At 42.4% G+C, this 18052-nt stretch overlaps 1 protein-coding gene across 3 annotated transcripts in view; it reads right to left on the reverse strand.

Moving 5' to 3' along the window:
* LOC132836779 (metastasis-associated protein MTA1-like) overlaps window positions 1-18052 on the reverse strand; it is a 127391-nt gene that overhangs the window by 28699 nt on the left and 80640 nt on the right. For all 3 annotated transcript variants that reach the window (XM_060856241.1, XM_060856240.1, XM_060856239.1), the window contains exons 7-13: window positions 15602-15719; window positions 11677-11779; window positions 10977-11076; window positions 8624-8812; window positions 7626-7700; window positions 4580-4638; window positions 3690-3811 (exon numbers count right to left, since the gene is read on the reverse strand). In XM_060856241.1, the coding sequence (XP_060712224.1) occupies window positions 3690-3811; window positions 4580-4638; window positions 7626-7700; window positions 8624-8812; window positions 10977-11076; window positions 11677-11779; window positions 15602-15719 (766 nt within the window). The remainder of the gene's footprint in view (window positions 1-3689; window positions 3812-4579; window positions 4639-7625; window positions 7701-8623; window positions 8813-10976; window positions 11077-11676; window positions 11780-15601; window positions 15720-18052) is intronic.

Here is an 18052-nt window from a genome sequence, read left to right on the forward strand (position 1 = left end):
TAGTTGTAAACAAAACAGAATTTATTTACAAGAATACTATATGAAACACAAACAACAGAAAACAGAACACCGAATAACTCATCCTATCCGAAAATCCAACAGATCATCCCAACTTAATGGCGCTGTTCCAAATACTTGTCATAATACCCATAAACACCCCTTGCGACAAAAGGTAAAATAAAACAAATTCTGACAGGTCGGAAATCAAAGAGAGAGTACCAGCCTGGACCTACTCCTGTGGGTCCAGCAGTCATTTTTTCACACAAATGCTGAAAATAAACCAGGGGAAGCTGAACTGGGAGAACTGGCCACACGTCTTTCATAGTACAAGTCTTTTTTAAAGAAAAACTTGAAAGCCTTCTGCCTGATGCAGTCTCTGTTAGCTATTATCAACTTGGTGCTAAAACCCTTCAAACCTGCAGACTTTTCAGAGTCTGTGTCATTTACGACCTCTGGGAAAAACAACCAAGGACTGCACAACCTTGTTAAAGGAGCATCTTCGCCACACAATTGACAGATGTTTTATTTTGAGTTTAACAAACATGGGTTGTCAGAGTATGGTCTGTACTCTGCCTAATCCTTATACTAACATACACAAACAACCAATTTAAGATAACTAATTGAGCTTGTAACCTTACTCATTCACACTTACTAGAAGTGACATGCATTAATACACTGGAATCTGCTAACTGCAAACAAAAGGAATAGGTTCTAGTGTCTTGTATTATTGAAAATACTTAGCGGGGATGGGGGGGGTCCATACTTTTCTATTGCTTTCTCCATGGTAACAATTGAGCCAATCAGAGTCAACTTGCCAAGCAATCAGTTCCTTTCCTGCTGCGCTATAAACGGTCTGATGGTTTGCAATTTGGTATTCTTGCATTTATCAGAGTGCAGGACAAAAGTACCAGAAACAGATCTCTCACTTCAGCATTATTTGCATCTGTGGTCATCTTATTAAGAAAGTCTTGATATCGAGTCCTGGTGGTTGCAGGGTCCCCAAGTGGAAAATGCAGTGATGTTCTTCCAGCTTAGCTGAGCCTCACTGGAGCAAGGTGGGGGAGCAAGGGGCACAGATAACGTAATTGCTCAGGATGCCAGGTAAGGCTGCAGCAGAACCTAAAAGATACCAGAGGCAGATGGATGGACCACTTACCACTTCAGGCACCAAGGTTGAGTAAAGTACAGGTAAAACTCTCTCTTCAGTCCTGGGCTGGTACAGCATGGGTTGGCCACAGAAAGTGTTTCTCTCTGCCGGCCCATTTAACAATCCCACAGAAACTACAATGCGGGTTGAGTATGAAGTAAGGCACTTCAAGACTGCTGGAGAAACTTGTTCCATTCAGCCTCAGCCAAGACTCCCCCATGAAATGAATGCTCCAGTCCCAATCAGGTGGGCAGCACGGTGGCACAGTGGTTAGCACTGCTGCCTCATAGCGCCAGGAACCCAGGTTCAATTCCCACCTCAGGCGACTGACTGTGTGGAGTTTGCACATTCTCTCAGTGTCTGCGTGGGTTTCCTCCGGGTGCTCCGGTTTCCTCCCACAGTCCAAAGATGTGCAGATCAGGTGAATTGGCCATGCTAAATTACCCGTAGTGTTAGGTAAGGGGTAACCGTAGGGGTGTGGGTGGGTTGTTCTTCGGCGGGTCGGTGTGGACTTGTAGGGCCGAAGGGCCAGTTTCCACACTGCAAGTAATCTAATCTAATCTAATCAGGCAGTATGTTGCCTCCATGTTTATTGGTAGCAACTTTAGCCTATAACCACTCAGATGTAGTCTAAGTAGCAACCAAACATAGCATCCCTTACAATCAGAAGACAGAGGAGGCATTTCATCACAATGTGGTCTCCTCCACATAGGGAGATGAAATCAGGACAGGCAACCATTTTGCAGAACATGTATGTTCTGTCCAGAAAAATGATCCTCAGCTTCCAGGTGCTTGCCACTTGAACACACCACCATGCATCCTGGCCAGCAATTCCATTCTCAGGCCTGCTGCAATGCTCCACTGAGGCTCAGTTAAGCTGGAAGAACACCACTGCATTTTCCACTTGGGGACCCTGCAGCCACCAGGACTCAATATCATGTTTAATAATTTTAGATAAAACAATGGACTACAGATGCTGGAGGTCTGAAACAAATACAGATGCTGCCAGACATGTTAAATTCTCCAGAAATGTCAGCTTCCATTTCAGTAATTTTACAATCTGAACATCTTCTATGTCCCTTTACCCTCCCACCAGATAAGAGGCTATATTGTTACATGGGCTGCTTTCAGCACATCCAACCCATTTTTACCATATCTCCTCCCCATTATCACCTTTTCTTTCTCCTTAGCATAATATCATTCATCCCTTGGTCTCCTTAACTGTTGTTCTCCCTCTGAGCTCTATCTCTGCCTGGTTCCTTTTAGCCAGTTCACCCTGTCTTCAGTATATTGTGCCGCCTTTGCCTAGGTATATCAATAGGAAGGGTTTAACAGGGATATGGGCCAAATTCTGGAAAATGGGACCAGATTAATTTAGGATATCTGGTCATCATAGACACATTAGACCAAAAGGTCTGTTTCCATACTGTACATTTCTATGATCTCCGTGCTGAAGGTGGGTCACTGGACTTGAAATGCTAAAACAGCTTGCTCTCCACAAATTTTGATTTGATTTATTATTGTCACATGTACCGAGGTACAGTGAGAAGTATTATTTTGCATGCTGTACAGGCAGATTGTACTTTACAAAATGCATCAAGTAGCAGAACAGAGTGTAGAATAGAGCATTACAGCTACAGAGAAGGTGCAGAGAAAGAGATCAACATAAACATTTGAGAGGTCCATTCAAAAGTCCGATAGGAGGAGGAGGAAGCTGTTCTTGAATCTGTTCATTAAAAAAAGTGTACTTAAACTTTTATACCTTTTGCCCGACAGAAGAGGATGGGAGAGATCTGCGATTATGTTGGTCGTTTTACAAGGCAGCAGAAAGTATAGATGGAGTCAATGGATGGAAGGTTGGTTTGCATGATGGACTGGGTTGTGTTCACGACTCTCTAGTTTATTACAGTCTTGGCAAGAGCAGTTGCCATTTCAAGCTGTGATGCATCTGGATAGGATGCTTTCTATAGTGATCTATAAAAATTGCAAAATGCCTTTGTGGACATGCTGAAATTTCCTTAGTCACCTGAAAATGCTGTCCGACCTACTGAGTTTCTCCCACAATTTCTGTTTTTGTTTGAGGCATTCTGAGTTCAATTGAAAATCAATGCAGAGGTGAGAGGTCTCTTCCTGATTCACTATACTAAATTGAAAGGAACTCCTAGCCCCAAGAGGTTTCCTTAACTTGCATTAGCAAATCTTCACAGCAAGGAAAATGCCACACAAAATATCAGTGGCAAGAGGTTAGAAGAAGTGTCCAGAAGTGCAATTAGCAATGTCTGAGTTCAATCAGGTGTCAACTAGCTATTCTACTAGGAACTGGTACCTGATGTCTTACTGAAAATAATCCTGCACTGTCCGTTAATAGCTTGGATGTAGGATTGAACCAGACAGTTTACCAGAGCCCAAGGGTCTCCAATCCTGTTCACTGGCCAAGCAAATTCCTAAATGCGTGTGCATTTTCTGCTCTTAGACACATCACAAAATGGCATTTTTACCATCAGCATCGAGCACATAGGGAACAGCAGTATGGTCTACTTACTGTAGCAGCTCTCACAAGCCCTGCCAGCTCCTCCATTCTGTCCTGGGAACCCAGCTCCATTCACCATTCCTGGTTTGCTGACTGTGTTATTCACATTGATCTGGTTAGGGTTTGGTTTGTTGCTAAAGAAAATAAAAGTGACGAAAATTGAAAGCTACAGACAGGGTGATGGCATCTGATTAGCATGACACCACATCTTGCACAAAATGAATCTCACTGCGGCAAAACTGGTGATGTGGATCTTACTTTCAGGCTCTACAGTTGCAAACAGAAAAACAATGCTCTTAATGGCTGAGCTGCCAAAAATCACAAATATACTGATCAAAAAAATACCAGTCCCGAAAGAATGGGTACAAGATGGAGAGCAGACAAAACAACTGGTTCAAACAGGCTCCCCACAACGAACCACCCTTCTGACAATCATTACTGTTCACACATATAGAAAGATTACATGGCGAGGGAACCCATGAAATTGTATTTCAAGATGCAACATTCAGAAGAAACAAAGAAAGAAAATTTAGAGTCAGTAGAAAGATTTTGCAGGTAAGCATCTACTCGCATTACAACATGCAATAATATTTAAAATGGATCAGTGTCTCAAAAACACTATGGGCTCCAACTCCAACATCCTTGAGAAAGCAAGGATGTCACCAGCAAGTAAAGACTGGACCACAGGTTATTTGACACTCCCTCCACTTAGAGAACTTGCAAAATGTTATTAAACAACTTGTGTTAAATCGAACATAGAATTATCTGTCTCATGGGTGAGAGTGGATTCAGCCTAGGATTAGTGGCAACTGTTCCCTTCCATTACAGTTCCACCCAGTTTTCTTGACAATGACACCTCATTCTTTTTTCACTAAGGTGACAAAATTTGTGGGAGTACTTACTAGTTGGGGATGTACACCTGTTTTAGTCGACTCTCTGCTTCAGCTGCTTTCAAACGTTTCTGTGAAAACAGAATGATATTGGTTAGCCAGCACTCCCTTCCTGACTGATACTTTATTTCCTTTCTCGTTTTGAGAGATATGAGCATAGCTGACAAACCAGTATCTGGTTCTCTTCCCTCATTGCCTTGAGCAGAGTGTCCATTTCAGAGGCAGTTAAGAGTCACAACACAGGTCAAGTCAGGTACTGATGGCAGATTTCCTTCCCGAAAGGACACGGGTGACCCCAGTTGGGTGGATTGTTACAACAATTGGCAATGGTTAAGTGGCCATCATGAGAAGAGCTTTTAATTTCAGATTTCATTGGATTCAAATTTCACCATCTGCCATGGTGGGGATGCGAACCCATGTCTCCAAACTGTTAACCTAGGGTTCTGATTTTTTGTCCAGTGATATTACCACGACATCATGACCTCCCCATGCATTAAAAACTCATATTTGGAGGGCAGATTATTCTTCAAAATGCCACTGCTCACAACTGATCACTGCCTTGGACAATAGCACTTGGGATCCATGAAGATTTAAATCGCTGGACGCTATATCCACAGGACATCTGTACCAAAGCACCACCACAAACACATATATTGCTGCAACCCCTGCTGAGCTTCACCTTGATGGGTACCTGAGAAGGATATGAGGTACCTGACACGGAGTCAAAACGACTTGCACAGGTAGAGTTGGGACAGCGGTTTTCTCTTTGGTCTGCATACGATGCTGCTGCGGTGCAGATTTTTAATTATGAAAGCAGTAATAAGTCTCTTCTGTAGTAATTCACTCACCATCACAGAACAGCAGCTTAGACTGCCTCTGCATCCCTATGACGAGGAACAGAGGGAAGCAAAAAAAAAGCTTCCTGTGAACATAGGAACCACCAAAAAGTGGGACCAGGAGTGGGATGGGGGTACCTTAGGGCTGCCCAAGGCAGAAGAAGTGGAAAAATCTCTGACTATCCTTGCATTGCAATCTTTTTCCCATAACTTGTTTGACACACAGGAACATTCAATGATCAGACTGAGCCTAAAGCCCATTCCCAATCCCTCTTGAATCCCAAAACCCACAGCCCAATACCTCCTGAGCTCCAAAGACCCACTCCTTACTCCACCTGAGCAAAGGATACATACCCTGAACCTCAAAACCTTCTTAGCTATTTCTAAACTCAAAACCCCCTCCCTGATATACAGTCCCGTATCACAGGTTGTGACGAATGACTTAAGGTGTTCATTTGGGGCAACAGCAATGACAATGGTTTTGCTCACAGGTGAGGACAGTTGGGAAGTAACAGTAAATCACAAAGTAGACAGCATGAAGTGCCAACACCACCACTAAACAGAACCTAAACGGAACAGCAGTCCCATCACTAGCACAGCATTGCTTGAAAATGGTGATAGTACAATTCCAGCTGCAACTGCAGAAAGCCCTCAAACCTTTGTAAGGGGATGCTGGTGTTACACAGGTCAGTACTAGTTTTAACAATACTGGTTAATGAATTAATATCAAGACCCCCCAAGAAACTGGAATTGCTCCCATAGCAGATATATGAATGGAAATGCTCAAAATGGCAGGCTTTCAATGAGGAGATGAGGGTCAGTGACCAAAAGACACAGATTTATGAAAACTGGCAAAATAACCAGAAGGAACTTCTTTATCCAGATAATGACCTGCAAGGAGCTGCTTGAAGAGGTGTTAGACACAGATTAAATGGTGACTTTCAAAAGGAGACTTGGATAAATATTTGAAAGGGAACAAATCTATAGGCCTATAAGGCTAATGTGATCTAATGAGCAGGAGTTATCCAAAGATTATAAGAAATTAGAGTCAGCCATTCAGAGACTGTCGAGCGTGCTCTATTGTTCAATAAAAGACCCGATTGCGGCCTTAATGCCACTTTCCTGCCTGCCCTCCCATTAACATCTAACTCCCATGTTGATCAAAAATCTGTCCTACTCAGGCATGAGTATGTTTGGTGACCCAGTCTCCACTGCTTTCAAAAAGAAACAGAATTCCATACACCCTGAGATTAGACTCAGCCTGCCCAGCCTTACCTTTAATACACCCACTCTCTGAACTGCTCCTGATGGATAACCCGCAAACAAAGAGGATATGCAAACTAATATGCAATTTCTTGGGTGTTGTTTCACAAATACAGAAACGTAGAAGATAGGAGCAGGAGGTGGCCATCTGGCCCTTTGAGGCTGCTCTGCCATTCATCATGATCATGGCTGATCATCCAACTCAGCCTGCTCCTGCTTTCACCCCAGAACCTTTGGTCCCATTCACCCCAAGTGTTTTAATTAGCTGTCCCTTGAATACATTCAATGTTTTGCTATCATCTACTTCCTGTGGCAATGAATTCCAGAGGCTCACAACTCTTTGGGTGAAGCAATGTCTCATCTCCTTCCTAAATGGTCCACTCCAAATCCTCAGACTGTGACCCCTGGTTCTGGATGCACACACTAACAGGAATATCCTCCCTGCATCTACTCTGTCTGGTCCTGTTAGAACTTGGTAAGTCTCTAGGAGTTCCCTCTCACTTGTCTGAACTCCAGCAAAAACAATCCTAACCTAGTTAATCTCTCCTCAAATGTCAGTCCCACCAGCCTGGTAAATATCCTATATACAACTAAGCCAGACTTCCCTACTTATATCATCCACCTCCCACTCACAATCCTAATGATTTCATGTATTTACACACTGTCTTTTTGTGATTCACATACAAGGACACCCCGATTCCTCTGTACCTCAACACTATGCAGTCCCTTTTTTAAGTACGTTACCTGTTCATTCTTCTCCATTATATCATATTAGGAAGACCAATGCATCAGAATCACATCATACAACATTATGGCTTGAGGGTGGGATTTGGTAACAATATGCCAAATAAGCCCAGTGACAACAACGAAGAAGCCAGTCAACTGGATCATGCCAGGCAGTGAGAAGATAACTGGTTTATTGACAATGTTCAGTACCATAAAGGTATAGAATCACTTACCTGTTGTACATATCTGTCAGTTGTTTTCCACATGTAATAGTATTCAATTATACTGGTTAATGATTTCCACGGAAGCTGCAACAAAGAAAAAGCATTTCTGAATCCTGAATAACAATAAAATTCAATGTTTCCAACATTATTCACTCACTAGACAGATCACCAAAATCCCTGCCATGTTTATATATACCTGAACTGGAAGATGAGGTCTTGACTTCATTCAAATGGTGGTGTCTCTGATATTACAGTCATAGATTATGCCACAGGTACTGAGGTACCATTTGAACGATAACTTCTGATTACCATAGCCCCAAAGCCCACAGTTAGTGTGGAAATGAGAATACCCAGGAAGCGGTGTGTTGGCTGGAAAGGTTTTCTTGATTAAGCAACCTCACATTATGCATGTTAGTGACGCTCTGCTACTACAATACATCAACGTGCACTTTAATCACACCAAATTGGGGCACAGTGTGTAGCTGCAAGAATTCAACTTCACATTATATCTATAATGGTGAAGGGTGCAGAACAGAAATATAACTTCAAAAATGGTGCTTTGGACTGTATGCAAAACTCTGTTTGCTCCCCATATCCAATTTTACTGTACAGCATTTAGCCCCAGCACACTACATATTCGCATCTCATTTTCCTTTCAGAATTTACATGTCTCCCTCAGTGTATCCACTCTTCATCAGCTTTAAGGGCTTTTGGTTAGATAGAATGTGGTTTATTTGACGCTGTACCCACAAACAGTACCACACACTGGTAAAATAAAGACTTGCCCAATATTTTCCAACTGAGAAGTGCAAAGTCAGTGGTTAAACCAGCTCCGTGCATCACCCAGGAATTCAGAGCCGACATATCAACACTTAAAGCAAGAGATGTCTCATTCAAAATAGATTTAAGGATTTAATTAACCTCAAGTAATAAGATAGTTACAGAACTCAGACTTAAAAGGTCTTCTCCTTGGATATTCATTGTTAATAATTTCAGGCTATACTCACAAAGTCTTGTCGAATGTCACTAAAATCCTTGCCATATTTTTCTAGGGCCTCCTCAAACAGATTGGCTTCAGAGGCTGACCATTCCTCCATCTCATCCCGACAGAGTACGGGCCCTCCCTGCGGCACCAATGCTGAGATTGCCTTCGACACATCGTAGTTGTTTTTATGCAATGTGTCCATTGAGTGAAACTGCAAGCAGACAGAATGAGTGTCAATACTTCCATCCACACAAGACAACAAATGTGCACCTACTCAGTTACAATATCCCCTCAGCAGGACAAGGAGCACAAAGTTACAATGACCCCCGAGCACAGCAAGCAACTGCAATCAGTCTGCAAAGCTCAGAATATAAAGTGCTCTGCTACCACGCCAGTTGTGGACAGAGTAAATATATAAATTGGTGCTGGCCAAATGGGTTGATTGGTCTGGTCGAGTTCATGGAGTGTTAAGAGTCATGTGTTGGACCTGCACTCATCCAGGCTAGTGGGAAGTATTCCATCACACCCTAACGTGTGCCTTGTTGGAGGAGGACTTGCTCTGGAGTGTCACAGGTTGTCTTACTTGTTTCTTGTTGCAGGATTCCTAGTCTCTGACCTGCTCTCATATTTATAAGACTAGTCCAGTTCAATTTCTGGTCAACGGTAACTTCCAGGACTTTTTTGGAGATTCAGCAACAGTGATACCTTCGAATGTCAATATAGTTAGATTACTTTGTTGGAGATTGTCTGGTATTTGTGAGGATTAAGTGTCATTTGTCATTTGAATCTGCCCAAGCCTGAGTGCTGCTTATAGACATAGATGCATTCAATATCCGAACCATCACAAATGGTACTGAATATTGTACAACCATCAGGAAGCATCCTACTTCTGACTTTAATATAGAGGGAAGGTGGCTGTTGAAGCAGCTGAAGACGGGTGGGTCTGGGACACTTGCTTGAGAAACTCTGCAGTGAATTCCGAGGTATGGATAAATGACCTTCAACAATCATAGCCCACATTATTTTGTGCTTTTTTTAAAAAACATGTCTAAGGATTTTCCTGATTCCCATTGCTCAGGTTCTTGGACACCACACTGTCAAATGCTGCCTTGATGCCAAAGGCAATCATTCTAATCTCAAGTTCTGTTGTTTTGCCTTTGCTTAGTCTGAGTGTGTAATGAGATCAGCAGCTGAGTGGCCGTGGCAAATCCCAAGGAGAGCATCAGCAGGCACATTATTGCTACAAGCACTGTCTGACAGATCTGTCAACTACAGCTTGCATCACTTTGCTGATGATGGACAGTGGACTGATAAGCAAATAATTGATCAGGCTGGATTTATCCTGCATTTTTTTTGGAGAGGTCATATTAGAGCAATTTTCTGACTAAAGTACCAGTTAGTTCTGGGCTCAAGTCTTTAGTACTACTTACTGGGATGTTGTCAGGATATTTGCTATGGACAGTGTTTTCAGCCAATTCTTGGTATCTTGTGGATTGAATTGAATTGACATCTGTGCTATTGAGACCCAAGAGGCTAACGTAGATCATTCACGCACCACATATATGACTATAAATGTTTCCTTCTTGTCTTTAGCACTGTTGTGTTGGGCTCTCACATCATTGTAGGTGGTAATATTTGTGGAACTTCCTCCTCTAGTGAGCTAAGTGCCCACTGCTCTTCACAAATTAATGTGACAGGACTGCACAACTTAAACACGATCAGTTTCTTGTGGAATTGCTTAGCTGTCTGTGGCATGCTACTTTCATTATCTGGAATGGAAGTTATCCTCTCCTGCAGCTTCACCATACATTTTTATAAATCACACCACACCAGGTTATAGTCCAACTAATTTTTTTGTGTATTGAGAGATTTTTAACCTTGGACACCCCAGTCATCTCCAAATCAAGACCTCATTTTTAGGTATATCTGGTGGTGCATCCCTGGCATAACACCCTATATTCTTCATTGCATCAGGGCCAATGGCCCAGCCTTGATGGTGACAGTAAAGTGATGGAGATGCCAGACCTTGACGTAACAGATTACAATTTTGCTGCTGTTGATGGCCCACAGCACCTTAATGGATACACAATTTTGTGTTGCTATTTCAAGACTATCCCATTTAACACAATGATAATGCCACACAACACAATGGAGGGTGCAGTGCAAGGGCTGTGTAACGGTCATTTCTATCAGGACTGAGTTTGTTAATACATGCAGGAATTAAACTCGAATTATGATTAGAAGCATGGTAGACATATTCATTGCCTAACAAGTAGTCTCCACATTGATCCAGTTTTTAGTACATGAGATCACTTCAGGAATCAATGTTACAATTGCAATGTACTGAAGGATCGTAAAAACTGCTTCTTCCTTACCAGTGTGATATCTCTAGAGGCAGCTGCAGCACTCATGTGTAGACTTGGCTGTCGTATGGAACTACTGCAATCTAAGGCCCGAGCAAATGTACCTACAGATCTAGGAGAGATAGGAATAAATTGTTACAATCAAATCCAACCGAGAAGTGTCATCCGACTTACTCTCTTAAAGTGATAGTGCAGTTCCACATGAATCAGCATTTGACCGATCACGAGTAGCAATTCTATGAATCCTAAACAAACAAAGTAATTGTGCTCTGCATAAATAGCACTCCAGGAGCATTTCTCTTTTTGGCAGTGAGACAGAGAGAAATAATTTGCTGACAACCACAAATGCAGTTCAGGGCTTTGATACAGAAGCGACACAAGTAGACAAGGTTGGTGCCTGTGCTAAGTTCCCAACAGACGAACCAGAAGCTGTGCATATTGTCAAATCACTGTTCAGAAGTTTTGAAAAACAATGCCCTTGTCCAAGCTGCCAAAAATGTCCAGCACAATTCCCTCTGACTATAGCTAGGAGGATGAGCACTGTCATTGCAATAGCAATTGATAGAAAAGACTCCAGATAGAACTTTTAAAAAGTTTGTACGTTGACTGAGCAGTACTTCTCCACCACACCCAAATGCTCGTATTATAAAAGAGCAGCAAGACAATCAGAACAAACAGGTCTCAAGCCTATAAAACTGCAGAAACAGCTTACCGTGCAAGGACCAAGAATTGGTCTATCTGTCTGTCGGTCAGGGGGTTGTCCGGATCCCAGATTTTTACTTCAAGTTTTAACTGATCTCTTTCATCCTCTTGATCTGAATAAGTAAAACAGGGAAAAAAAACATCAAAGACAAGTGGAGAGAGCAAAGTATAGGAGTGGATGGGCCTGTGCAGACACTCTGGAAAGTACACAGTTGGGACTGAACTCACTAAGCAAAGTGGTAAAATTGAGACACAACAAGGATAAAATTTAAGGCAGGCTGAAAAGGCTGCGACGATCCCCCTGGAATGGAGACTAAGGGGTGACCTTAAACAGGTCTATAAAATCATGAGAGGCATGAATAGAGATGACTAGCCAAGGTCTTCCTCTTAGGGTGGAGGTGTTCAAAACTAGAGGGCAAAGGTTTAAGGTGAAACAGAGAAGATTTAAAAAGGAGTTGAAGGGTAACATTTTCACGCAGAGGGTAGTGAGCGAGAGAAGAACTGGATGAGCCTGGTACAATTACAACATTTAAACGGGTACAGGAATAGGAAGGGTTTATAAGGATGTGGGCCAAATGCTGGCAAATGCAATTAGGTCAGATTGGGATGTCTGGACGGCATAGATGAGGTGGTCCAAAGGGTCTGTTTCTGTGCTGTACGACTCTTATAACTAACAATAAAAACAATTACAAACAATTGTGATAACGTGTAAAGAGAAATCAATTAAATGGTCTTTAAGAGGCAGACAGGAGAATGTTGTGTTCAGTGGGGACTAGATGCCCAGTGGACAAACTACTGAAACCTCATCTGCATGTTGCAAGGAAAGCCAACCCAATTAGTGTGTGCTTTGGCAAAATCACACGTGGAGTATTATGTATAATTTTGGTTTTCTGGTCCAAGTGGAAATGTATCTATTTCACAGGAAGCGCATCCAAGGTTGACTGGATTGATTTCTGGGATGACAGGATTATCTTATGAAGAATGATGAGTACAATAGCCTGTACCATCTGAAGTTTTCAAGTATTTGAAATCAGCTCATGGAGCATATTTCTAAAATGCTCAACAACACATATTGGGAGAGTTTTCCCTTGACAGGGAATCTAAAATGAGGGATCACATTCTCCGGAAGGGAATTTGGCAACTACAAGATAAATAGAAATTACTTGGCTCAAAAGAATGAACTGGAATTCTCTGCTCCAGACAGCTGTGGAGACTTGGTTGTTGAATACATTTGTGACAGACATTAAAGAATTTTGGACACTACTGAAATCTAGGGATATGAAAAAGAGGGTTAAGGTGCATGATTAATCTTATTGAAGGTGCAGCAGGCACAAGGAACCAAATACATGCATAAGAAATCAGAACAAATGAATGTAAGAGTGGGCCAGCCAAAACAGTGCATCTGGCAACAGGACTGGAACAATTTATGGCAATCCTCAATCACGTCACCAGTTATTCTGCTGATCCACCTCCTCGAGAATGCTCAACAACTGAATATCTTCTCTTTAGAGCAGATAAGCTCATTTTGGTTGCCATTTTCTGTGGTGTCTCTAATGCCCAACTGCACTGTGACCCAGGTAGGGCTGTTTCAATACCTTGTTTGCTTCCTGGGATTTAACCCTCTGCCTATACAATCCAACACTCCTTCTCAGTGCTACATACTGCACAGTTGGCTTCAGCAAGTACTCCTTAAAGACCCTCAGACCCACAATGCTAGTTGCTGTCGTTCTGATCTGATCAACCTGCATTCCATTTTTTTTTGTTGGTTTCCCAAAAAAGAAATCATTTTTAAAAAAAGTCAGCCGTGCCTTTTTACAGCACCTTTGACAAACTCAGGATGCCCTAAAGCACTTTCTAACCAATCAAGTACTTTTGGAGTATCGGTGCTATTGTTGGAAATGTAGTCATTTGCACACAGCAAGCTCCCACTAACAGCAATGAGATAAAATCATAGATGATATGGTCATTAAGATTCCTGTTGCTGGTTGAGGGATTAATACTGATTGAGACAGCAGGAATAACTCCCCTGCTCAAAAGAGTAGTACAAGATCTTTTACGTTTATCGGAGGGGACAGATAAGACCTCAGATAAAGATCTTGTACGTAAGGCAGCATTGCAGGCTTCCAGGACTTATGAAGTACTTCAGTAGAGTTTTTAATTAACAGACACCTTACACGGGTCAGCCAAACATAGAAGAATTCCAAGCCAAGGAATGAAAGACTGGAAGAGGTGACCAAAACTTGGTCACAACTGTTGAAACTTGAGAAGAATTTGCAGGAGGAAAGTGGAGGTGGAGGACTTTTAAAGAAAATTTGAGTTTTCTCAGCTTAGGTGGATGAAAGCTGTGCAATCGGGCACAAAAAGAAAAGAAAAGGTCCAAGACCATAAAGAAATAGGAAGACGAAAAGGCTATTCAGCTCTTTGTGTCTTTTCTGCTATTCAACAGAATCATGGCTGATCCAACACTCCTCACATCCACCTTCCTACCCATTCCCTGTAACTGATTCCCCGACTGATCAAGAATCTCTCAGTCTTAAACATACACAAAGACTCTGGCCCCACAGCTCTTTAAGGCAAGGAGTTCTAAAGGCTCTCAACCCTCAGAAGAAATTCCTCCTCATCGCAGTCTTGAAATGGAGTCCCCTTATTCTGAGACTATGCCCTCTGGTCCTAGATTCTCCAATAAGTGAAAACGTCCTCTCCTGTGAAGCCCTTTGAGAATCCTATGTTTAAAGGAGATCATCCTTCATTCTACTAAACTCCAGTGAATAGACTCCTAATCTGTTCAATCTTCACTCATGAGACAATCCCTCTATACGAGGGATCATCCTAATGAACTTTCTCTGAATAACCTCCAATAAAACATCATTCCTGAATTAAGGGGACCAAAGTTGCCCTCAGTACTCCAGATGTGGTCTCACCAGCACCTATGTAGTTGCAGTAAGACTTCCCAACTCCAGCCAACCCCCTTGAAAGAAGGGTCAACCTTCCATGAGCCCTCCTGATGACCTGCTACACCTGTGTGCTAGCTTTCTGTGTATCATACACAAGTACTCCAAAGTCCCTTTTTTATTGTAGCTTTTTGTTTTCCTCCATTTTAAAGAAATAGATTGATAGATTGGGGAAGCAGTGTGTCAACGTGACCTACAGACTGACCAAATTCTGTTTGGGAATAGTCTTTAGATTAGATTACTTACAGTGTGGAAACAGGCCCTTCGGCCCAACAAGTCCACACCGACCCGCCGAAGCGCACCCACCCAGACCTAATCCCCTACATTTACCTCTGCACCTAACACTACGGGCAATTTAACGTGGCCAATTCACCTAACCTGCACATTTTTGGACTGTGGGAGAAAACTGGAGCATCTGGAGGAAACTGACGCAGACATGGGGAGAACGTGCAAACTCCACACAGTCAGTCGCCTGAGGCGGGAAATGAACCCGGGTCTCTGGCGCTGTGAGGCAGCAGTGGTAACCACTGTGCCGCCCATGGTGATGGATTTTGGAGTTAAGATAGGGAAATAGAATTGACATACACATGAACCGTGATCTAACGAACAAAAGAGCAGTCTTGGTGGGTTGAATGACCAATCCTGCTCTTACATTTCTAACGTGGCTACTTGGTTGAAATGTTTAAAAGTAAAAGGAGATAAAAGATGGCCAAACTCTAACATCAAGTTCTAACCTAAAAGTCTAGAAAATCCTGCTTCCTCTTTTGCCTTCCTTACTCTCTCAAATAAAATGGTGGGAGGGAAAGAGATTCAACTAGGTGACCCAAGTGCATCAATAACCATCTTGTGCTGGATTGCTGACACTTCCTTCACCTTTCTCCCAACCCACATACTTTAAATGAGGCAAGAGTAAAATCTTGACACCTCTGAATATTCAATTCCTAGACTAAACCCAAAGAATGGCCAATTGCAAATGTCACCCACCTTCTTTTAGTAAATCCGGAATGTCTGCCTGGTACCTGGGACCTACACGGATCTCGCCTTTATCTGCTAGAAGAGTCTTTTGCTGTGGATCATAAACTAGACAATAAAAAAAGGAATCCTGAAAGGAAGGAGAAAAACAAAAAAAGGGTCATTTCAGAGAGCCAGCTCAACATAATAAATGTTTCTCTCACCCACGTGAGGGATTCCAGGGCCCCTGGACACTTCCTTTCCACTTTAAAAGGAATTCCCGAGTCAACTCTAAACAGTGTGAAATTCATACACAATCTCAATCAAATCCTCTTTTTACAGACTCTTTACAGGCTGTTTAAAATGGAAATATGTTCATTAAACTATCTCGCTATTGTTTCTCCAAAATTTGACTTTTTTTAAAAAGTGAGTTTTGGCTCTCTCTCGAGACAACATTTCTGATGCAGTGAGTCTCAGTTTCTATTTTCTATCATCAGAAGAAACTGAGACAAGGAAATGGAACTAGAAGATTTGCACACATACCCACCAGGAGATTCAATAAATGTGCAAGCATGTGTGAACATCTTTACAATGTTGACTGCTTCACCTCTCTGACCGGCATAATAAATTTCAAACTCTTTCTAGAATTTAACATAATCAGGAGCAGGAGAAGGCCTTTGGTCACGGATGTAAGTTTGCTCACTTAGTTGGAAGATTCGCTTTTAGACATTTTGTTACCATACTAGGTAACATCAGTGAGCCTCCAGTGAAGTGCTGATGTTATGTCTTATTTTGTGTATGTATTTAGGTTTCCTTGGATTGGTGATGTCATTTCCTGTGTTGAGGTCATTTCCTGTGTTTGTGATGTCATGTCCTGTTCTTTTCCCCCCAGAGGGTAGTTATATCAACTAGCTGCAAAAAGACATGACCCACTATCGCTCGTATCCTTCCATACACATGATGGACACCACTTTGATTGGGACAACACATCCATCCCACGACAAGCCAAACCGAGACATGCACGAGAATTCCTAAGTGGATCTCTGATCAACAAGTATCGACCTGGACCCCACTTACCACCCTGAGAAAAAAAATCAACACCGGAAATGGCATCACCAACTCAAGGAACCCTAAACACAAATCAAAAGTGGGACATGACACCAGCGCTTCACCGATGTTACCTAGTATGGTGACAGAATGTCTGAAAACAAATCTTCTAGCTCAGTGAGCAAACTTACATCAGGACCTTAACCTAAACTGCAAATCTTCTCAGAACTTGCTAAGGTCTTTGGCCCTTTGAGTCCACTCCACCATTTAATAATAGCTCACCATAGCTGACTGGATTGTAACTCAATTCTACATGCCCGCTTCCCGACTAACCTTTTACCCCCTTGCTTAACAAGAACGTAGCCAACTCTGTTGTAGGATTCAAAGATTCTGCTTCCACTACCTTTTGAAGAGGAGAGCTCTAAACATTTAAATAATCTTGAGCAAGGGGAAATTTCAACTAATCTCTGTCTTAAATGAATAACCCCTTATTTTTGAACGGCAACTCTAGACTCTCCTGCTAGAGGAATCATCTCTCCATATTCATCCTGTCAACAACATTCACATCTCAGTAAAGTTGTTACTGAACTGGATCGGACACAAGCTGAGCTTGTCAAACCTTTTCCCAAAAGGCAACCGGCCAAATATCGGAAACGAAACCCTATCAAGAAGGCAAGTGCATTCAGTAGCATGATGCCATAATATGCTCAGACTCACATTAGACAGTGCAAGAGGTTGACATAGGTAGACAGGGATGTCTGTATTCGACACACTAAAGTTCTTGGAAGATGTCTCTCAAGCCTGCTGTAGTACTCCAAAAGAGGCTCAGTGCAAGAACAGCATCTCATTTTCCCCTTGATGGTTCTGCAGCCTTCAGAACTCTACTTTAGAGCATGAACAGCTCCCATGCATGTCCTTTATCTATCCTGTTACCCCAGGTCCTATCATGACTTCAGCTGCATACAGCACAGCCAATCCATTTTCACCGACTTATCATAGAATAATAGAATTCCTATAGTGGTGGAGTTGGCCATTTGGCCCACCAATCCACACCAACCCTCCGAATAGCATCCTACTCCCAATGCTATCCCTGCATTCCCCATGGTTAATCCACCTTGCCTGCACACCCCTGGACACTATGGGCAATTTAATGTGGCCTAACCACCTACCCTGCACATATTTGGACATGAGACCTATGGTCTCCATTTTCAACATTTTTCACCATCCATCCCTTGCATTCCTAAATGTCATGCTCACTCTCTGGGTTCCATCTCCACCTATCTGCTCACTCCTTTTACCTCTCCCCAATCCACTCACCCAACCTTCAGCATATATATCACGTTTTCCAAGTTAATATCAGTTCTGAAGGGAGTCACTAGCGTTAACTCTGCTTTGTCTCCATAGATGCTGCAAGACCCCAGTTCCTCCAGCAATTTG

Source organism: Hemiscyllium ocellatum, chromosome 47 (genome assembly GCF_020745735.1).
Source record: "Hemiscyllium ocellatum isolate sHemOce1 chromosome 47, sHemOce1.pat.X.cur, whole genome shotgun sequence".
Taxonomy (NCBI): domain Eukaryota; kingdom Metazoa; phylum Chordata; class Chondrichthyes; order Orectolobiformes; family Hemiscylliidae; genus Hemiscyllium; species Hemiscyllium ocellatum.